The sequence below is a fragment of the Dryobates pubescens genome, chromosome 3 (genome assembly GCF_014839835.1).
Source record: "Dryobates pubescens isolate bDryPub1 chromosome 3, bDryPub1.pri, whole genome shotgun sequence".
Classification (NCBI taxonomy): Eukaryota; Metazoa; Chordata; class Aves; order Piciformes; family Picidae; genus Dryobates; species Dryobates pubescens.
In genome coordinates, this window is record NC_071614.1 from 24,010,436 (window position 1) to 24,032,966 (window position 22,531).

Genomic DNA, 22,531 nt, shown 5'->3' on the forward strand with positions numbered 1-22,531 from the left:
TAGTACCACATCTACATGGCTTTTAAAGCCCTCTAGGGAAGGGGACTCCACCACTGCCCTGGGCAGGCTGTTCCACGCCTTGACAACCCTTCTGGGGAAGAAATTGTTCCTCATGTCCAATCTAAACCGCCCCAGCACAAGTTGAGGCCATTTCCTCTTGCCCTGTTCCTTGTTTCTTGGGAAAAGAGACTGACTGCTGCCTCACTCCAGCCTCCTTTCAGGAAGTTGTAGAAAGTGAGGAGGTCTCTCCTCAGTCTCCATTTCTCCAGTTCCCTCAGCTGCTCTTCAGAAGATTTGTACTCTAGGGTGCACATTTAGCACAGCTGGGTTGAGGCCAAGACACACACATGTACAGAGTTGTGGTCCTGTGCCTGTACACATATTCATGGACTTGGCATCCCTGAACAAACAGGAGCACACCACGGTTGAGAAATGAGTTTATTGGGGAGGAAGTGGAGGGTGCTGAGGAACAGGACTGAAAGATGCCATGGTCCAACTCACTGGAAAGAGAAACTGGTGCTTGGGAGACCCCCACACCACTGGCTGAGGAACTTGAGCACATCTTGACATGCAGGGCTGTGGGATGTCTGCAGAATGAAAGTGGTCTTGGCAGGGACAAGGGGGCAGCACTGTCCCCCTATGCCCAGGGGCACCCCAGGACTGACAGAGCTGCACAGGCAGAGCTGAGGCTGCTCCAGCTCCTTGAGCGAGGTTAATCCCAGCCCAGCAGCACACAGGGCCAGTGCAATAAAACTGCCCTCCACCCAGCAGGACTGTTTTGTTGTCACCAGGAGGGGCTGAAGACCCTGCACCCTGTCTCCCTGCCCCACAGGGTGCCTGGCATACCTTGACAGCCATCAGGAATTTGTTCCATGTGTCCTTGTTGGTTTCTCGGCCTGGCCGCTTGAACTCAATCTTGTTCCTTAGCACAGGGTACCCTGGTCACATAGCAATGCCCTCAGAAATGAGACCCACAGCAGACCCCTTCCCTGCCTGCTGTGGCCAGCTGGCCAGGGGCAGCTCCCATGAGGCAATGCCACCTCTTGTCTTCTGGAGAGCAGAATGAGGAAGGGGGTGCCCACAGTGGTGGGATCAAAGGAAGGTAGGAGACTGTCCCTCTGGCAAGGACACACCAGCCTGTCAAATAATGGCACTCCACTCCCCATCTTTGGAGCCAGAGCACTGTTCTTGGTGACCCACCCCTACCCTCAGCTTTTCCAACCCACTCCAGGTCCTGCAGCTCAATCCTCCAATGTATGATGTGTGTGAGCTGGGGGACACTGCATGCCAGGACAGACAGCTTTTGGGGTCAGGGCAAAGCAGGGACAGGTGCTGCCTGTGCTGGCAGCCTGGGCAGGCTCCTGGCCAGTGCTGTGTGAGACTAAGCAGTGACCTGGAGAAACATGGAATGGGAGACGCTGGAAGGGACCTCTGGGGTCCATATGGTCCAGCTCCTCTGCCGCAGACCCACCCTACAACACCTGCCCACTCCGGGCACGGCACCACACGTGAGCTGGCCTGGCACGTACCTGTCAGCACGCAGGGCAGGGAGTGCACCCCAGTGCCCGCTGCCACCAGCGAGGCTTCGTAGGTGTTGCGCTCGTCCTGCGGCAGCACCTGCTCCAGCCGCTGGTCCATGGACATGGTCAGCACCCAGTCCCGGACCTCCTCCCGCTTCTCCTCCTACAGGGTAGAACCCAGGACACCTCCTGGTACCACGTACTGTGCTGGCACCCAGCTGCAGCAGGAGGCAGCACACCACAGGGGACAGCATCTCTCTTCATGGGAGCTGAAGAATCCCAGCGTGGTAGGGGTAGGAAAGGACCTCTAGGGATCATCTCATACAACTCCCTTGCTAAAGCAGGTTCACCCAGAGCAGGTTGCCCAGGATCAGAACATCCAGGTGGGTTTGGAAGTCTCCAGAGAAGGAGACTCCATAACCTCTCTGTGCAGCCTGGTCCAGGGCTGTCACCCTTTGTGATCCAGCAAAACCCATCTCCCTGTCTGAATTCCAGGCCCTTTCCAGAGAAGAAGACTTCACTCTGGGTGCTCTGGCACTCTCACAGGAAGGAAGAGAATCAGAATCCTTTCAGTTGGAAAAATCCTTTAGGGTCGTTGAGTCCAACCACCATTTAACTCTACCTAAAGTGTGGTGCTGAACCATGTCCTTTAGCATCACATCTATGAATCTTTTAAACACCTCCTCATTTTCTCCTCATCTTCAGATGGTACCTCCAGGGTTCCAGTTTGTGCCCATTGTCCCTTGTCCTGTCACTGGGCACCAGTGTGGCCCCATCCTCTTGACCCCCACCTTTTAGATACTGAGAAGATCCCCAGAAGGCATAAGACACTCACAGGCACGTGCTGCTGGGCTGGGAGCGGCACTTCGAAGGGAATGTCTGTACCCTGGAAATCAGAGTTGTCCAGAGAATCCAGGTTCCCTTCTTCAATGGCCTGAGACAGGAGAAAGGAGAAGTGGTGGAGCACTACTAGGACAGCACAGTCTACACTGTGGGGATGGCATTACTGATGACCCTGGGCCCCCTAGGAAGTGGCATTTGTGGCCATTCTCTGCAGTGTTGGCTTCAAAGAAGGGGAAGATAGAAGGAGGAGCTTTGCTTTTTCACTAGCAGCTGCTGACAGCACTGGCAAGACTATTAACAGTAAAGTCTGTCAGCTTCCTAAGGTCTGGTGTTTTCTGGGTTCAACCTGCTGGTCAAGGAAGGAGGTGACTGGCATGGGGGATGCTTGAGTCTTACCACAGTTGGTAAAGCATTGGGCCATGGCATCCACCCCTCAGGTGATTTGCCTTCCCTTGGGACAACTCAGATGAGACCATTCTGAAAGCTGTAACAACCCTGGCAGCCATGAAGACCACAGGCCCAAACTGTCAGGCCAGCCTGCTCTTTGCTGCACCATGTACCCATGCACATAGAGAGCAACACAGCCAGGGCTGTGGAAGGTCCTTCCACAGCTAGAGTTAGGGTACTTAGTGCTGTGCATGCACCCACACCAGGCAACATTCAGGGTTCCTCAGCAGCACCAGCTGGAATGTGTACTGCCACATCTGACCCCAGGGGAGCCCTGGCGAGCTGAGGGGCTGTTTTAGCCCTGCAGTTTGTTTTTGGTATGGAACCCTCCCTCTACCAGACTATACTCACATCTGAGAGGTCCAGGAAGTGGTTCAGGAAGATGAAGGCCATGTTCTCCCAGCTGACTGCCTAGTACAGAGAGGAACCACAAGTGAGTGTGGGCAGCTTACCTCCACAGCCATGATTCTCCTGCCCAAGCAACGTCTAGAAAGGACATGGTCCTGTTTGTGCCATGACACCCTGCTTGCAGCACAGGTAATGGGGAAGGAGAGTGCACATCCCAGCTTGCTGCCCCTGGGGACTGCTTCACAGGCAGCCATGAGGACAACCAGGCCCAGGCTGTCCCACAAGATGGTGTCAGGCATGACTGCACAGCTGGCATCAGTGAGAACAAGACACTCTGCTTGCCATGTGTCACTATCTGGGCAGATGATCAGAACTTGCAGCCTCAGGAGTGAGGGCAACCTTGGGTGACTCAGAGCAATCAGGAGCCTTGATCTACACTGACAGAGCCACGGGATCTAAGGTAGCCTCTGGTTCACCCCTGGGCCTGCAGTTTGAGTCTGCTCACTAGCTCAGCTCTGCCCTCCCACTGCCATGCCATGGCAAAACACAGTGGCTGTTTGAGGAGCTTCCAATGCCAGTGTCCAGCTACTGCTGTGACTGCAGCTGGGGAAGGATCAAGCTTAGAATCCCTGATCCCAGGGTTCTCCACCTCCTTATCTGCTCTGGTGGCAGAGCTCTTACCTTGGCAGCTATCCCAGCTTCATAGAAAGCCTTGTCTGCAGGGAGGAGGTCAGTGTGACGCAGCAGGGAAATGGACAGCTTGGCAGCCACCGTGTCCTGCAGATAGAGGGGACAGTAAAGCCACAGCCATCAGCACATGATCTCATGAGGAATCTCATGAGGTCACACTGTAGTGACTCTGTACCCACATATTACAGAATCACAGAATGGTAGGGGTTAGAAGGGACCTCTGGAGATCTTCTAAGTCCATATTCTAGATGGGCAGCAAAGGTTAAACACTGCAGTCCTGACCATAAGTACCCTCACTGAGTGAACACACAGGAGAACTGTCCCCTGAAGATAAAGTTCTTCTGCCTTATAAACCTTCCACACCCAAACTCACACTCTTTGAGTCACAGAATAGCCAAGGTTGGAAGGGATCTGTGGTGATCACCTAGTCCACCCCCTGCCATGTTCAAAGCAGTCAGCTACAGCAGGTTGTCTCAGGAACATGTCTAGTTACGGTGCCTGAAGGGGTGGAGACTCTGCAGCCTCTCCAAGCTACCTGCTCTCATGCTCAGCCACACTCACACTCAAGTTCTTTCTTGTGTTTGATCATACAAGAATCCTTAAGTTGGGGCAAGGAATTCAAGGGAGATTTCCCTTTTCTGCTTGCCAGACAGGTTCTCATCATACCATAACTGGGAAGGCCACCTCTCCTTCATGGTTCCAAACAGACCACTCAATGCCTCAACATTCCACAACTGTACGTTTCTGTACAGGTTTCCAAGGCATCAGACTTGCCTCTTTCTGCCTGACAGCTCTCTGGACCCCCAACATCTACACAGGCAGCCACAGGGAAGCCCCAGTCTCCCCTACAACTTTACTGGGGTCCTAGATGTGGCAACCTTTTTCACAGCCTCCGTCACAGCTCCAGTCCCAAGCCCATACAGAGCTCTTATCACAAGTCAAGCAGGGACTCTGCTATAGATTGTAGCCTAGACCAAATCCCCATGAATATAAGACTCAAGACTCAAGAATACAAGACACGACTTGTGAGGGCCAGCACCCAGGGCTATGAACCACCAGAGCCCCACAGAAGGCCTAGCACAAAGGTCCAGGATCTGCCAAAGCCCCATGTGATGCCAAGCACTCGAGCCCACAATCTCTTAAAATGCCTGAGAGACCCAGCACACAAGCTCATGAGCTCCCAACACACTGTGCAAAGCCAGTCTGCTCTCAAGACCTTGTGTGCAGCCCAGCAGCTCTCACAGCCCAGGCAGCTCTCACAGCCCAGTTGTAAAGGCAGCAATGCCTCTCCTGGGAAGACCAGATTTTTCCTGTGTTCCCTAAATTCCTACTGGTGCCTCTTCTCTCACAAGTCATGCCAAGCACAGGGATCAGCTTCCCACCACTTTACATCCCAGCTCCAGGTCCTGTGATTGAGTTCATGTCCCTTGCCCCTTGTCCCATTGTAAGGACTCAGAGAAGACTAGCTCCAGTTCCACCTGCTAGTGGAGGGCTCCCAGGTCACTGCAGGCCCATTCTCATGCACCCATGCTGTGTAAGTGACCTGTGGATAGCCCTGGACCTGCATGTCCCCAGAGGGTGCTGCACTCAGGGTGGTAACCTGGCAAAGGAACTTCAGAAGCCTTACCAGTTGCTTCACGCCCTGAGCAGCAGAGCGAGTGGCATAGTAGTGAGCAAGCAGCAGCATTGTTTCAAACTCTTCATGGGCTGCAGTGTTTGCCTCACTTGACTTTACTAAGTTTTCACACTGAGGAAGAGAAAGGGAGAGTAACTGAGAACATGAGAACACAAGGGTGAGCTTCATTCACTTGAGCCCAGGGAAAAGTTGGGCGAGAGAAGGTTCTGGAACATCCAGACGCTTCTGGAGACTGGAAAAGGGCAGGGCCCTGGGAGCTCTGGGTTCTACAGAGTGCTGAAAGGAGAGGCTGTGGGAGAAGGGAGAGCAGAACTGCAACAGCAGGGAGCACTGGAGGCAGGGGTGAGTCTGGATGGACAAAGAGGGACTTGTGGATTTTGGTTGTGCTAGAGGTGGATGTTTATGGGACAGAAGCAGAGAAGAGGCAGTTGTGGGCTCTGAGGTATTTTGGGACAGGGAAGAATGAGCACAAGGCTGTAAGCATCTCTGGGGAGACAGGGAGGACTCTCATTTTCCAGGCTCAGTAGTTGTGTACTTTCCCCAGGTCCTCGATCCATCCAGGCTGCCAAATGTGGGTGTAGGGTGAAAAGTGGCATGGTGTGATAGTCCCCCATGTAGCAGAGACACAATGAGCTCTGCAAGGGTCAGTGCCCAGGCACACTTCTAGGATTTGGCCTTGAGTGCAGGGTTATCTTCTTTGACTTTTCTTGCCCAGCTATGCCCCCTTCATAATATTCTGCTGTCCTTCTGTCCACATAGTGGACATTTCCCCACCTCCTCTCACTTGGTGTTCTACAAACACTGCATGAGTCACCTGGCTAGAGACTAGGTTCTTCCTCCTCCCTTGCTGGGAGCCCCCAGGGTGCTGGAGTTTAACCACGGCCCACACTCACCAGATGGAAGAGAACATCACGCAGGTCAGCCCAGCTGGAGTAGGCCTCAGCACAATTCATGCCAGAAGCGTTCACCATCTCCACAAAGAGGCGCTTGTAAATGTTGAAATTCTGCAACCAAGGGGAGAGAAACCTTGAGGGAGCCAGATGGGGAGTCACAATAGAATAGAATAGAATAGAATAGAATAGAATAGAATAGAATAGAATAGAATAGAATAGAATAGAATTAACCAGGTTGGAAAAGACCTTTGAGATCATGGAGTCCAACCTATCATCCAACACCATCTAATCAACTAACCCATGGCACCAAGCACCCCATCAAGTCTCCTCCTAAACACCTCCAATGATGGTGACTCCACCACCTCCCCAGGCAGCACATTCCAGTGGGCAATCACTCTCTCTATGAAGAATTTCTTCCTAACATCCAGTCTAACCCTCCCCTGGTGCAGCTTGAGACTGTGTCCTCTTGTTCTGGTGCTGGTTGCCTGGGAGAAGAGACCAACCCCCACCTGGCTACAACCTCCCTTCAGGTCGTTGTAGAGAGCAAGAAGGTCACCCCTGAGTCTCCTCCTCTCCAGGCTAAGCAACCCCAGCTCCCTCAGCCTCTCCTCATAGGGCTTGTGCTCCAAACCCCTCCCCAGCTTTGTTGCCCTTCTCTGGACACCTTCCAGCATCTCAACATCTTTCCTAAACTGAGGGGCCCAGAACTGGACACAGCACTCAAGGTGTGGCCTAACCAGTGCAGTGTACAGGGGCACAATGACCTCCCTGCTCCTGCTGGCCACACTGTTCCTGATGCAGGCCAGGATGCCATTGGTCTTCTTGGCCACCTGGGCACACTGCTGGCTCTTGTTGAGCCTACTATCAACCAGTTCCCTTAGGTCCCTTTCTGCCTGGCTGCTCTCCAGCCGCTCTGACCCCAGCCTGTAGCACTGCATGGGGTTGCTGTGGCCAATGTGCAGAACCCGGCACTTGGATGTGTTCAGTCTCATGCCGTTGGACTCTGCCCATCTGCCCAGCCTGTTGAGGTCCCTCTGCAGAGCCTCTCTACCCTCCAGCAGATCAACTCCTGCCCCCAGCTTGGTGTCGTCAGCAAATTTACTGATGATGGACTCAATGCCCTCATCCAGATCATCAATAAAGATATTGAACAGGATGGGACCCAGCACTGATCCCTGGGGGACACCACTGGTGACTGGCTGCCAGCTGGATGTGGCACCATGCACCACCACTCTCTGGGCTCAGTCCTCCAGCCAGTTCCTAACCCAGCACAGAGTGCTGCTGTCCAAGCCACGGGCTGACAGTTTGGTCATGAGTTTGCTGTGGGGGACGGTGTCAAAGGCCTTGCTGAAGTCCAAGCAGACTACATCCACCAGATGGGTCACCTGATCATAGAAGGAGATCAGGTTGGTGAGGCAGGACCTGCCCTTCCTAAATCCATGCTGGCTGGGCCTGATCCCTTGGCCATCCTTTAAGTGCTGTGTGATTGCACTCAAGATGACCTGCTCCATAATCTTGTCAGGAAACCTCTGGAGGGCTCCTGCTGCCAAGCACAGGCTGAGGGAAAAGCAGCTCTGCACAAAGGCTCCTGGAGCAGCAGTGTTGTCATTACCTGTGGGTTGGCAGGTGCTCCATGGTGGACATAGAGACTCAGGGCTTTGTCCCAGCTACCCTTTCGGATGAGGTGGGTTGCGTACAGAGCCACATACTTGTGCAAGACTTTGTAGTTCTGGAGAAGGCACAGAGACAGCAGGAGCTTGAGATTCATGAGGTGAACACTTGTCACTTGGTAGAGATGGTTTCAGATGTGTGTACAACCCCAACAACTACTACAGCACAGATGACTTCTTTCACTGGAGAAAGCCTTAATCAGTAGCAATGGTCAGTAAAGAGGAATAAATGTCAAATTTGGTTTCATGATGAGGATGCCTCATTTCTACCTACACTAAGCCTCTAAAGCACATGTAGAAAGAAGGGTTTCTGTTACAAGCCTCTCTCTTCCCATGGTACCAATTACTTCCAGCCAAAACAACTCATTTATTTTTTTTCAGTGCTCCATTAATGATAAAATTTAACCCAAATATGTTTCTGGGTTCTAACACTTCCCTACCAGGCCTGACTGCCCAAGATGGGGACAGTGGAGCAGTGGTTTAGAGCTGCTGCAGTGACCCTTATGCTCCCCACAGACAGGAATGCTTTGCTTTGCCCTGCCCACTCATTTGTGCTGCCCTGGCTGTAGAGAGCCCAGACCCCATGCCAAGCCCCCATGCCAGGACCCTCTGTCTGCCTCCTGAGGGGTCACACAAGCACTCACCTGCTTCGCTGCCACCTCCAGGCACTTCTCCCACTGCTCCTGCTCTGCATACATATCCAAAGCAGCCATGACATCTATTCCCACCAGCTGGGGATGGAAACAACCATGAATTCACTGTGCAGGCATGGTTTCCTGCCAGAATCAAGGCCAGCATCAGCCCACCCAGGTCTTTTCTTCACACAACACACACAGAGCCCCTGCCCTTCTGCAGTATGGAAGTACAGACTAGGGTTATTCATCTGGCATGCAGAACCCATGGCTCACAGGCACACAGACTCCTCACCTGTGGGCACCTTCAGGCAAAAGCCCCATGAGAAATGTCCCAAGGACCTGCACAGATCCTGATACCATTCCCCAGCCGGTGAGACTTCCCCAATACGTACCGACTCGACCTTGCCTTGGTTCTTTAGATACTCCTTGTAAAGATGATCCACATATTCCTCTGACCTGCCAGGTAGAAAGAATCTTAATAAGCAGCAAGAGTAACAGTGTCTTGCATTGGTGCAGAGGCTGGATTTGACTCCATCTCCTTTGGGAAAAAGAGGACTCATGGCTCTGCCACAACTCTCTACGGTAGAAGGGGAAAGAAAGAGTCTAGGCAGCTCTTGGCAATGTGATGTGTGAGGAAAGAAGGGGATGACAGGACTTTCAGAAGGAAATGCATGCAGAGGATTATGCCAAGAAGAGGGAAACAGGGATAGGGATGAAAAAAAAGAGGACAATGACTTCCATAGGATGTGTGGCAATGGGACAGTGTCAGGATGGTAAATGGCTTGGGAAGGGCAGCTGTGGAGAATGTGCCCTGTTGATTGTGAAAAGACTGCTATGGGGAGCAGCAGGACAGGACAATGGATTACTTAGTGATGGGAGAGGGAGCAGAAGAGCATAATTTGAGAAGATCAGGGCATACCTGGGGTCCAACTCCTTGGCCACACGTTTGGCTTTGCTCCATTCCTCCCCTTCAATGAAGGCATCGATAGCTTCTCGGATGAGGTCCAAGCTGAGGTAGAGTTCAGCTGCCTACGGGGCCAGAGACAGTCCCATAGGAGATGAAACCCCACCAGCACCCTGCAGCACAGGCTGGAGCTGGTGCTGTTGGGAGTGACCAGCACACAGCAACAACAGCAAAGCCCTTCCCAAAAGGTAAGCCTCCTTCTCTACTTCCTGCCTTCTCTCATGGCCTGGTTCTCTCACACTATTCTAGAACTTGATCTCTTCCCCTCCTTCCTCCTCTTTGAAGCCCCTTCACTGCCTGACTCTGGATAGGGCCATCCTCCCACCACCCCAGGATGTGACTTGGCCTCCTTCCATTGGATGGAGCTCTCCCTTTCTATGTCACTGCTTCTACAGTGGCAGGAACCAGCACCTACCGCACTGTATTTCTTCATGGCCACCAGCTGAGGAGCCACTATTCGTGTCACCTCCACACTCTGTGACTGACCCAGGAATTTAATGGCCAACTCAGCAGCCTGTGAAGAGAAACAGTCAGCAGCATAAGTGATAAAAGCAGCTTGAGAGAGGGATGATGCTGGGAATAGCTCAGTCCCAACTAAAAGACTGAGAGTCAGGAGTGCTTGAACTATGCCGAAGGGCAGAAGCATGTCAGCCCACTGCAGCAGTTCAGAGGAGTAAAGTCCAGCTACTTTGAGGCATGGCAGAAGATCAGACAAGAAGACAATTGCTCAAGTTGGCCTAAGGGCACAGGTATGACTGGGAAGTATGAACAAGAACACAACCCAAAGACTGGTGGGCACAGACCACAAGAAGAAGAAAGGGCACTCGTCTAGCCAAGGGAGATATGGCCACAAAGACACAAGCACCTTGCTGGAAGTGGTGCCAGAGGAGGGATGTCAGTGCAGCGCAGGGTAAGCACACAGTCAACTGACTTCACAGAATGGCCATGAGGGCTTCCAGACCCTGCAATCACTGGAGCCTGCATACCTCCTCTGGTGCCCTGCAGTGGCCAAGGTGTCCCTGGGATACACTGCAGGGTGCAGGAGACTGCCCAGAGAGCAGAGCAAAGGAAGGGAATCCTAATTCCCCACTGTACCTTCAGCAAGCACTTCTCCACCAGGACACTGTTGCTGGGATCACGCACTTTCAGGTAGCAGTCCACTGCCTGGGCATACTCCCCGGCCTGCTCCCACTCCCGGGCCTGCTCCAGCAGCCCTTCCATTCCTCTGTGGGAGGAAGGCAGGCTGTAAGCAAGGCTGGGGTGCTGCCAGAGATCCTGGGTGTAAGGCATGCACAGGGAGGGGCATAGCAGAGTGAAGTCAGGGACCTCAGAGGTCCTTTGCCAAGGAATGCAAACAGCCAGGAGGAGAGAGCTCTTCTCTCTAACAAGCAATGGGGCAAGAGGAAACAGCCTCAACCAGGGGAGGTTTAGGTTGAACATAAGGAACAATTTCTTCCTGGAAAGGTGTGTCAAGGTCTGGAACAGGCTGTGTGGGTCTGTGGTGGAGTCCCCATCCCTGGAGGGCTGCAAGAGCCATGTAGACGTGGTACTAAGAGACACAGTTTAGTGGTGACCTGGCAGTGCTGGGTTAATGGTTGGACTTGTTGATCTTAAAGGTCTTTTCTAATCAAAATCATTCTATGATTGAGGACTCTGGGTTGACACACTGGTGGTACTGGAGACCCTGGAGATCTGTAAATGGCAAGAAGTCATTTGGGAGACTTTGGATGGCAGGAATAAGCCTGGAGCCTCCCAGAGCAGGGAGGAAGGATGTTAGGAAACCTGTGAAGTAAGAAGTCCAGGGTCCTCAGAAGGAACTCAATGGATTCCTGGGGTTCTGTCAGGCTCTCTCTGTAAGGTATTAGCACATTGGCCAAGTGAAAGACCTGCCCATCTGTTCCCTGTAGCCTGACCATAGCATCCCTCACCTGGAGCCCTTCTTGGCAGCCTCCTGGCCACACTCCTCCTGTAACTCCTCCAGCCGACCAGGCACATACTCCTTGCAGATCCGCAGGGCTTCGCTCCACATGCCAGCCTCCTGCACAAGCACAGTGGGGAGAAGAAATGTTCACCCTCCACCAGGATCCCCTGCACTCCTGGTGCTACCTAACACATCTAGCCTCTCATGCCATCTTGAGAGGGCACCCACTGGAGAAAACAACCACAGCAGCACCACCTGCTTCCTCCTTGAAAATGACACCTACATCTATTCATGCACCCAAGTTACCTCAGAGGAACAGGCTCATCCATCCCAGCAACCTCTGTGGAATGGACACCTACAGTTTCCAAACACACCCATGCTACCCCTGAGGACCATCTGTATTCTTGTCAGAGAGCTAAACCATGCTGTGAAATTCCCACCAGTTCAGACTTCTAAGAGCAGGCCAGAATTCTACTGGTTTCTACTGGAATCCAGCCAGGTTATATTAGGAACCACTCAAGCATCACAGAGTGGTAGGGGTTGGAAGGGACCTCTGGAAATTATCTAGTCCAACCACCCTGCCAAAGCAGTTTCACCTAGGGCAGGCCACACAGGAACGTGCCCAGACAGGTTCTGAAAGTCTCCAGAGAAGGACACTCCACAACCTCTCTGGGCAGCCTGTTCCAGTGCTCTGTCACCCTCACTCTAAGTTTTAGCTCATGCTGAGGCCGAACTTCCTCTGCCCCAAACATAAATGGTTTCTCTTTGACAACTAAGCTGACAGGGAGAGCTGGGAGATAGGTTTTACTCCTCCTCCACCCAAACTGAGCTCTTGTCCATCAAGCAAGGCAGACTATGCTCACCTTGTAGTACTTTATGGCCAGCTCAGGTCTCTGTGCTCGCAGGAGGAAGGCCTCTGCTCGCTGGAACTCTTTCTGCTCAAAGGCGAAGCGTGCCTGTCCCACAAGCACATCAGCCACACTGTCTGGGTCATGAGCCTCAGCCACACGCTGTGCAGCATCCCAGTTCTGGTTATGCACAAACCTAGGGGAATCAACAGGAGATGGAAGAAGAGGGAGAGAAAGGGGCAGAAGAATGCTGGAGAAGCACCCAATGGGGGAGAGGAGACGCAGCAGCCCAGGCTGGGGAAGCATACATACATCAGCACTGCCTCTTTGGGTTTCCCAGCTTTAATAAACTCTGCTTCTGCCTCTTCAAACTTGCCCTAGGAGAGAGGAAGGAACTGCTTGCATGACCTAACACCATTGTGTGACCTCATCTGTCACCACGAGGCAGAGGGCTTATGAACAAAGATGTGTGTGGGAGCCTGGGGCTGTGAATACAGAGACTTCTGAGGGAGCAGTGTCTGCAGCCAAGGAAGTGCCTGCTACAGCAGCCCTTAGGGACAACTGTTCAACTGCTGGAGTGACCAGAGAACTCCTGCCAATGCCAGGGGATAAAATTACCTCATCCTCTAGGAACATGGCATACTTTAAGTGGATCTCTGGCATCTTCTGCTTCATAGAGAGGCGGGCCAGTTCAAAAGCAAAATCAAAGACCCTGCACCAAAAGAGAAAATGGGGTGAGAGCAGGAGTATATGCTGTAAGGACATACCTTCATCAAGAGCAAAACATCAAGAACAGCACAAGATGTTGAGAGAGGAGAATACAGAAGGTCTCCAGTGAATGGGCACTGCCCATCCCTCCTGCTCTTGACCAGAGAGCAGGAGCTTTTAGAGCTCCCATGATGGAAATTCATCTTTTCACACCTTTTGTTATCCCCAGAGGCCTTTGGCTATACCCTTAGGGGAAGTCACAAGATTGCCTTGAGCTGAGTGAAGTGGGAGAGCCAGGTAAGAGCAGCAGAGCAGTCAGATGGCTGGCCAGGTGCAGACTGGGGCAAACACTCTCCAGGCAGGCAGTTGCTTATGGTGACATGAGGAATACCTCCTCCCATGGTCAGAGACTCTCACAAGGACCCCTGCTGAGGTTACAGAGCAGACTGTTTCTGCCTGCCCATTTCTGTCTTGTCATCTGAGAGACTAACAAGTGGACAGGAACAGGAGGTGTCAAGGAAGCAGAATGCTTCTGTGAAGATGTAGGGGTGGAGTGGGAAGACATGCCACATCCTAGACTTGCAGTTGTCACATGCAGACAGGTATCATGGGGGACCCTTCTCTCTTGGGTCAGGCAGATAGGAGAGCAGTGCTGGGCTGATGGACCTGCTTACCCACTGTCTGCTGCATGGTCAATGGCCATCTCCAGAAGTCCAAATTTACTGAGGAGTTTCACAGCTGCCTCCCCACCCAGGCTCTTTGCCCACATATAGGCCACATGCTTATAGGAGTTGGCTCCCCCATGTGTCTTGGCCACCTGTCCAAAGCAAAGAAAGAGGAAGAGCCCAATGCATCCATTTCATCTTCAGCAGGCTGAGTAAGGACTCCCCTCTCACACAGAATCATGGAATCATCAAACTATTTTGGTTGGAAGAGACCTTTATCAAATACAGCTGTTAACCCAGCACTGCCAGGTCACCGCTAAACCATATCCCTCAGTACCACAACTACATAGCTTTTAAATCTCTCCAGGGATGTGGACTCCACCACTGCCCTGGGCAGCCTGTTTCAGGCTTTGACACACCTTTCAGGGAAGAAATTGTTTCTGATGTCCTATCCAAACCTCCCCTGGTACAACTTGAGGCCATTTCCTCTTGTTCCTTTGGAGAAGAGACAACTCCCACCTCTCTCCAACTTCCTTTCAGGGAATTGCAGAGAGTGAGAAGGTCTCCCCTGGGCATTCTTTTCTCTAGTCTAAACATGATGCTTGTTTTCATGAGGGATGACCAAACCCAGCTGTTCTCTCCTGAGGAATCCTTCTGCAGCGACCACTGGACTGAGGAGAGTGAGGCAAAGGCAGAGCAGAAAAGAGGGTCCTGCCTCCTCAGCACAGCCAACAACAGAAGTGACTCCTGGCACTCTGTGTTCGTGCTGGAAGGGACTAGTGCTGGGCTGGGGCTGCACAGAGTGGTGATGAGCAGTGGCCATGTACTTCCCAGGTACCACATGGTGCTATGGTGAGGAGCAGGGCAGTGCCTTGAGGAGGGCAGTGCTGCAGAGAGGCCAGGGGTCAAGGCCTGCAGAGCAGCAGGCACAGGCACCTCCAGGACTGCGCCACATGCTCAAGCTGGGCAGTGTCTGCCATGTCTCCAGATTTAGCAGGGAATAACAGACAGAGCAACTCCTACCAGGATCATGCAGCCAAAGCCTGGCCCCTGCATGGTAGGACAGCTGTGAAGGGATCATTACCCTGTAAGCTTCTTCCCACATGTCATTCACTCTGTACATGTTTACTGTGGCCTTCCAGTCCTTAGCTTCTAGGTAGTGGTACTCAGCCTCCTGCAAGCGTCCCTCTGCCTCCAGCTCCTGAAATCAGAGGCAATGACTTAGTGACAATCTTGTCCCTGCTTGGTCTAACTGATCATCCAAGAGTGCCATGAGATGGACTCACCTTGCCCAGGTGCAGGTGGGTATCACTAAGCAAGTCCTTGTGGTACTTGGCCACCAGGCTAATCATCTCATCGTACATTTTACATGTCTTGTACATGGTAATGGCCAAATCAGGTTCATTCATGGTGATGTACAGCCTGGGGACAGAAGCACATTCAGATGGCTCAGCCAAGGACATGGCCAGGCCCTGCAGACTCTCTGTATTGCACACAGCTGGAGAGCTGGTGTCAGGCATTGCTGGTATCCAGCATGACTGGTGTGGGCTGCAAGGCTGAACTCTGCTTAGGCAAAGCCCTTCTGTTATGTCAACATCAGGTGTAACAGGACAAAGTTATTTCCTCCTGCTCACTTGTCAACCCAAGTCATGACTTGAGAGAGCCTCTGGATTTCGTTGGCCTGTTCTCACCTTGACCTCCAGCCTAAGGCTGTCTGTCCTCTTGAGATGGTAACATGACAACATTAGCTCAACTTAGTCCAATAGGTCAGCAGAAAGATTAAACCCAACATGACCTCATCAGCTGTATGCTCCCTTTCATGTCCTAGGCAGCCTTGAGATTAGGTACCACAGCATCAGGTCCACAGCTATGTTAGTCCCTGTACCTATAACCTTGTGCTGTTATTAATCTAGAACTGACAACATCAGCAATCTGGATGGGAATCACTCTGCTGACCATGCCTGATCAGATGCAGCAGTGAGAAAAAGTCTTGCCAGATATCCTCTGTTACAGAAGACAGTTGCACCCCCATCTGGACCTCCTTTCTGTCCTGGTGGACAAAGACACATTAACAGTCAGTGACTCTTCTTCCTGTGAATTCTGAAATCCCAGTTCTAGGTCTCCATGTGCAGATAGAATAACTCTGACCTTACCAAAGCCTGCTCCTAAACTCTACTCCTACATCAGGAAAAAGGTCCTCACCACAGCCATCTTTTCAGGGCTCAGCCAGTACCAAGGAAGGTGCTCACCTCTCTGCTTCTTTGTACTTGCCCTGCTTCTCCATCTCTTGGGCCTGGGTTTTATAAAGCACAGACACATCTTCCTCGCTCATGCACCTGATTGCCAGCTGCCGAAAGAACACACATGGGAGAGTACATCACACTGCACAGCAATTTCTTGACATGTAGTAGTGAAGAAGGGGAAACCCAACCTCCTTCCCATCCCAAGCTAGGGTATATGCTACATGCTCTGCAGTCATTTGTCACTGTGACCAAATCACACAGAAGCAGCCCCTTTGGAGAGTGCTATCTGTGTCACAGGGGCACCCACACAGGGCTGCTGAAGCGAAGAAGGACAGGATGGGAATACTAGGGACTGAGTTCCTGCTGGATACTGCATGCCCCTAGATGCATCCTTTGGGAAAAGTGCTTGTTGATCAGGTGCTGGTGCATGAGGCACCACCTCCTTCTCCTGATGGACATTTCACCAAGCAGAGTGAGTGCCCTTGAGGCTTTGGCTTCTGACTCTACCTTGTGAGCTTGTTCCCAGAGCCCGGCCTGCGTGTACATATCGATGGCATCCTTGGTCTGGTCTCCTTTGATGTACAGCTCCTCTGCAACCTGTAGGAAATGATCATGTTCAGCACTCCCACAGGACACAAAGAGCAGCAAAGACTATCACACAGAGAAACACACAGAAACATTCAGGTTGGAAAAGACCCTCAGGACCACCTAGTCCAACCGATAACCCTGCCCTACAAGGGTCACCCCTAAACCATATCCCCGAGCACCACATCCAAACCACCTTTAAACACATCCAGGGCTAGTGACTCAAGCACCTCCCTGGGCAGCATATTCCAATCCCTGACCACTCTTGCTGGGAAAATATTTTTCCTAATGCCCAGTCTAAACCTACCCAGTCATAGCCTGAGGCCATTCCCTCTTGTTCCATCACCTGTGAGAAGGGACCAGCACCAGCCTCTCTACAATGTCCTTTCAGGTAGTTGTAGAGAGCAATGAGGTTTCCCCTCAGCCTCCTCTTTTCCAGACTAATCATCCCCAGCTCTTTTGGTCTCTCTTCATAAGATTTATTCTCCAGGCCCTCCACCAGTTTTGTTGCCCTCCTCTGCACTCACTCCAGCATCTCCACATCTCTCCTGCATTGAGGTGCCCAAAACTGGACCAAATACTTGAGGTGTGGCCTCACCAGAGCTGAGTACAAGGGGACAATCACCTCCCTATTCCTGCTGGACACAGCATTTCTAACACAAGCCAGGATGCCATTGGCTTTCTTGGCCACCTGGGCACATCGCTTGCTCACATTCGGTTGCTTGTTGATTAGAACCCCCAGGTCCCTTTCTGCCAGACAGCTTTCCAGCCACACTTCCCCAGGCCTGTAGAATTGCTTGGGGACTATGGTCTGTGGACTCACCTGGTACTCCTGTAAAGCTGCATAGTGCTGGGCAATCCTGAGGTAATACTTGGCTGCTGTTTTTTTGTCCTGGAGGTCCAAAATGTAGATGGCCTTCTTCCATTGCCGGGCTCCCATGGCTGCCTCAATGGCCTTAATTGAGCACCTAGTGCCAAAAATGAAACTCTTTGGAGACTGCCAGCAGCCTTTGCTCCAGCTGAGTTAAGGGATCTAGGGAGACCAAAGTGGTCTGCTGCTTGATTCTTCTTTCTGGGTGAGTGCAGCAAAAGAGCTGACTAACTGGTAAAGCTATGAAGGAGAGCTGGGAAGAGTAATTAGGGCTGATGGACCTTGGGAGAGATGTAAGGAGACATCCTTAGGGCTGATGGACCTTGGGAGAGATGTAAGGAGATATCCAAGGCTGGGGCCAGCAGAGATGGCACATAAGCCCCAGGGGTGCTGGCAAAGTGGGGTCAAGGAGGCATTACTCAGGGAAACTGTCACAAACCATCTCAGCTTCACAGCTTTCCAGGTTACACTGCTGCTCATTGTCCAGCCATCTCCAGCCCCTACCTGGCTTCAATGTAATGGTTGATAGCAGCATCCAGCTGTTTTTGCTGCACCAGATGGTCTCCCCAGGCCTCCTCCAGCTTCATGACTTCTGCAGGAAATGCCAGGCGAGCCAGCTCCACCGCTGCAAGGGGACAGGAGAGCTGTCAGGTGAATCCAGCAGGGAAGAGGAACTGTGAGGTGAACATGGGCCTTAGATGGGGCACAGGGGGAGGGCAATGGTGATTCTCTAATGCACTCCAGCTCCAATGGGCTACCTGCTGGGCTACCCAGCAATCTGAACTCTGGGGAGAGCTGGGCCAAAGCCATGCTGGTGCAATCAACACGATCAAGGCTATGGGAACAGGATGCTGCTCTGGGACTGTGCGTGAAGGCGCAACTCTGTGAAAACTGAACGAGATACACAGAATCTACAGAGCATCGAGGCACCTCCAAACTCTAGGGTAACAGCTCCTCTGGCCACCAGGTCAGAGCAGCCAGGCTTCTGCTGGGGAGGGATGAGGGGAAGAACGTATTTAGTACGGTACCTTTCAGGAAGGCATTGCCCTTGCAGTAGCAGTCCAGAGCCTTCTGTGTGTTCCCAACCTTCTCAAACAGGTCTCCAGCCTAATGAGAAATACAAGCTGCCATTTCCTAGTGCCATTATAACCCCACACCATCATACATGCTATCAGTCCTACATACAGAGCTGGTCAGTTCTGCCATGCATCAGCTAGGCCTCCCCCACTGACCACAAGATTGGGGGTAAAGGGAACTTTGAGGGAAGACTGCATGAACGGAGACCATTGTCCTCTCTGCTGATCAACACACCCCAGGTGGTTTTCTGGGGTACTATCTTCTAACAAGGTAAGAGTTTTTGAGACAACCTCCCTACTCTGCAGAGTGGCTAGTGCAACAACAGCCTTTTTATGACCACAGTCTTGAGAAGCTCCACTGTGCAGATGAGCACATGGGAGCATGAGCAGTGAAGGGCTAAGTTCAGCCTCACACAGCAGTTTTTCACCCTGCAGGAAAGGCTGTCAACCAATGGGATGGGATGAGGCTCAAAGCTAATGCAACTTTAGCCTGGAGAGGAGGAGGCTCAGGGGAGACCTTCTTGCTGTCTACAACTACCTGGAAGGAGGTTGCAGCCAGGGTGGGGATTGGTCTCTTCTCCCAGGCAACCAGCACCAGAACAAGAGGACAGAGTCTCAAGCTGTACCAGGGGAAGTTTAGGCTTGAGGTGGGGAGAAAGTTCTTCACAGAAAGAGTAATTTGCCATTGAAATGTGCTGCCCAGGGAGGTGGTAGACTCACCATCCCTGGAGGTGTTAAAAAAGGGATTGGATATGGCACTTAGAGCCATGGTTTAGTTGTCAGGAGGTGTTAGGTATTAGGTAATAGGTTGGACTTGATGATCTCTGAGGTCTTTTCCAACCTGGTTGATTCTGTGATTAAAACATAATATAAGAAAGGCCACCCTGGTAGACCAAAGATTCATTCCCTTCAGTATCTCAATGGTGGTGAAATCACATGCCTGGAGAAGGATTGTGAGAACACAGCAAGTACATCCCAGTACATTCCTCCATGACATCTATTCATCTCTGACAATCTGCATTGTAGAAGCCTTCTGAGTTTGTGCCATGTTGCTCTCACATCATTGTATTTAATGGCTTTTGACAGACTCTGCATCCATGATTTGTCTAATCACTTTTGGGCCAAAACCAAGCAATAATTTGACAAGCTCAAGGAAGTAAAATCTATCAAGAAATCTTAAACATAAACCTGCTACTGTCTGCAGACTGCTGGAAACCATGAAAGTACACAAGGGGAAGCACTACCCTGTGTTTGTCTGCCCTGCTCTTCATATTCTTCTCTTAAACATCTGCAAGAAGCCACAGATGGCCAGGATCCCAAACATGCACTGCTCACACTCAGCACTGCTTCCTCACACTCACATACACTATGTGCTGTGTGGGAAACACCACCTAGTAATAAGTAATTATTTTTTTGTGTTATCAGACACAGAGAATAATTTCATTCCACTGTGAGGATGCACCATCCATTTTCACAGTGATATCAAGTTTTCTGTTTGCTTCACAACTCCTTTCCTGCTGATTCCCATCTTCCCAAGGGCCTCCCTGACTATTACTGAACACTCAGCTGGTGTTCCAGAGACATGTCAGCAATGAGTTGTGGCCTTTTTCCTGGCTAACAACAGTCATTCTGGACCCCACTGGTATATGACGGGTGCCACTAGGATTTCCTCTACACAGTTACAGCTCCTGCTTCCCACCTCAGTCCTCCTGTACCTCCTTGATGCAGAAGACAGGTGAGAGCTTTGATGGCACTAAGAAGAATGCCCAGTGGGCCACTCACCTGCTCATACAGTTCTCCTCTGATCAGTGCCATGGAGACCCTGTTGATGACATCCCCGTTGTTCAGGAGTTCATCCCTGCTCATGGCCAGCTGTGCTGCCTTGGCTGGCAGCCCTGCCCGCAGGTATAAGCTGATAGCTGCCAGGTAGTCACCCTGCCCCTCCTGGACCTCCCCAGCCTTCTCTTCCTGCTGGGTATCCAGCAGCCACTGGTAGTAACCCCGACGCAGCTTATCCAGCATTGGGTGTCCCTGTTGAGAAAAGCAGCACTGGTTGGCCTGGGCAAGGAAGGATATTGTCCTGCTCATCCCACAGCCTTTGAACAGGCAGCTCAGGCCATGTGGCATTTCCCTTGTTGCCCAGCTAGCAGGACCCACAGTGCCAGCCCTGGCATTCTTTTCTGAAGCCCTAGATACTCCTAAAACAATTTCATGATCTTTTCTCCCTTGCTTTCCACTCAGCACTATACTTACATCAGTGAAACCTCCCTTCCTGCTTGGAGCCCCTTCAAGAAGAAATTAGGTCCTGATAGGGCAGGTGAAGAGAACCCAGACCCTGAATGAACTCCCAGCCCTAAAGTCCAGTGCAGCTATGTTCTGTACCTTGGCCTCGGCAACCACAATGCATTCATCCCACATGTGCAGCTCCTGGTACATGTCCATGGCCTCTTCTGTGGCATTCTGCGTCAGAGAGCAAAGTGTCAACCTGAGGGCTCCATTTAGCAGATACATTGCCATTGCCCCTCACAGTGAACAGGGCTGGATGTGCAGAATCCTATCATAGTGAAGGAATGGAAGGAATCTCTGGAGATCATCTAGTGACCCACAGGGACACTCACAGCAGGTTGCCCAGGATTATGTCCAGGTGGGTTTGGAACCTCTCCAGTGGAGACTCCACAACCTCTCTGGGCAGCCTGTTTCAGGGCTCTGGCCCCCTCACAGGAAAGAGTTTCCTCCCTTTTCCTTGCAGAAGTGTACTGTCCCCCTTACATGGCTATACATCCTCCCTCACTCTCTTCATGCACTTCAGGGCAACCCCACACTTGGAACAAGAAATATTTCCTTCTATTTCAGCACAAAAACTCTTCTCCCAGGAATAAGCAACCTCTTCCTTTTCTCTTTCACAACAGGGCACTGACCTCCCTGCTCAGAAATAAATGAGACCTCTCCTGCTCCTTGCTCCTTTACTCACTTGTTCCAGGAATATCATCTCTGCCAGCTTGTAGTTCTTGTCTAGCATGGCCAAGCGGGCACGCACCAGGTAATGGTCTGTGCCATCTCCACCCTGCAGGCAACATCAGTGAGTAGAGTCAGTTTGGCCAGTGAGAAAACAAGGCTCTGTTGTGATACAAGGGAGGTGTCTGCAGGTGGAGTCTGTGTCATTACAGAACCTGAAGAAGGTGGTGAGAATCACAGAGCTGACAAGACAGGAGCACTGTGAAATGGCAAACCAGGAGAGGGACCTGGCAGGTGCAGACAAAGGACTATGTCAGCAGTTTCTACACCACCTGGGACCGGTCTGTAGCAGGACACTAGTGAGCATGGACACAGAAGACAATGTGTGTACAAGTGTTTACAAGAAAGCAGCTGCCCTGCAGAGCAGAAAACAAAAACAGTTTGACTTACATGTTCTTGAGCTGCCTGGTCAGCAATGGTGTTGGTTTCCTGTAGAAATCGAGCCTTTGTCACGTTGCCCAGAGCTGCAAAGCACCTGGAAAGATCAAGGCAGTTAGTCTGTAACTGGCTTTTGTTGCCCATGTTTGATCCCAGAAAAGAAAATCTGCACCTGGGCAGCAGACACAGCTCTGCTAGCTGGAGGGGTGGGCTGGCCCTGCTTCAAGAGAAGGATTTGCCAAGACCCATGTTCAGATGTGCCCTTTAGCCCTGCTCCATGGGAGAAGCCATGGACATGATCAGTGCTTATCCTTTGCATCCCCAGGCCTCAGAGATACTCTGAGCTTGCCCATGCCTGTCAGCTCCCCAAAGCCTTGATATACACTGCTTTGGGTTGCCATCAGCTACAGAGTGATGTCTTCCTGTCCACAGTTCTAGCACTACTGTCTAGAATGAAAGGGCAAAGTCATTGCTTGGAACACAGAACACTTCATTCTCCACTGCAGTGAATCTTCTAGGCCACAATTCTTACAGCTTCAGCTAGACCCTGGTCTGTGTGAGAGATTCATCAGAGT

General features: G+C 51.7%; 1 protein-coding gene across 1 annotated transcript in view; it reads right to left on the reverse strand.

Moving 5' to 3' along the window:
- Window positions 1-307: 307 nt before the first annotated feature.
- Window positions 308-22,531, reverse strand: part of IFT172 (intraflagellar transport 172) — a 41,186-nt gene continuing 18,962 nt past the window's right edge. Inside the window, exons 19-48 of the mRNA XM_054180165.1 lie at window positions 21,969-22,053; window positions 21,535-21,627; window positions 20,946-21,023; window positions 20,346-20,594; window positions 18,516-18,594; window positions 17,992-18,112; window positions 17,440-17,584; window positions 16,539-16,628; window positions 16,038-16,135; window positions 15,075-15,210; window positions 14,873-14,989; window positions 13,798-13,940; window positions 13,034-13,127; window positions 12,728-12,792; window positions 12,431-12,611; window positions 11,575-11,684; window positions 10,742-10,871; window positions 10,062-10,160; window positions 9,602-9,711; window positions 9,075-9,138; window positions 8,692-8,778; window positions 7,990-8,106; window positions 6,378-6,488; window positions 5,476-5,595; window positions 3,840-3,935; window positions 3,162-3,221; window positions 2,356-2,454; window positions 1,530-1,683; window positions 847-938; window positions 308-587 (exon numbers count right to left, since the gene is read on the reverse strand). Coding sequence (XP_054036140.1) covers window positions 498-587; window positions 847-938; window positions 1,530-1,683; window positions 2,356-2,454; window positions 3,162-3,221; window positions 3,840-3,935; window positions 5,476-5,595; window positions 6,378-6,488; window positions 7,990-8,106; window positions 8,692-8,778; window positions 9,075-9,138; window positions 9,602-9,711; window positions 10,062-10,160; window positions 10,742-10,871; window positions 11,575-11,684; window positions 12,431-12,611; window positions 12,728-12,792; window positions 13,034-13,127; window positions 13,798-13,940; window positions 14,873-14,989; window positions 15,075-15,210; window positions 16,038-16,135; window positions 16,539-16,628; window positions 17,440-17,584; window positions 17,992-18,112; window positions 18,516-18,594; window positions 20,346-20,594; window positions 20,946-21,023; window positions 21,535-21,627; window positions 21,969-22,053 — 3,313 coding nt within the window. The 3' untranslated portion in view covers window positions 308-497. The remainder of the gene's footprint in view (window positions 588-846; window positions 939-1,529; window positions 1,684-2,355; window positions 2,455-3,161; window positions 3,222-3,839; window positions 3,936-5,475; window positions 5,596-6,377; window positions 6,489-7,989; window positions 8,107-8,691; window positions 8,779-9,074; window positions 9,139-9,601; window positions 9,712-10,061; window positions 10,161-10,741; window positions 10,872-11,574; window positions 11,685-12,430; window positions 12,612-12,727; window positions 12,793-13,033; window positions 13,128-13,797; window positions 13,941-14,872; window positions 14,990-15,074; window positions 15,211-16,037; window positions 16,136-16,538; window positions 16,629-17,439; window positions 17,585-17,991; window positions 18,113-18,515; window positions 18,595-20,345; window positions 20,595-20,945; window positions 21,024-21,534; window positions 21,628-21,968; window positions 22,054-22,531) is intronic.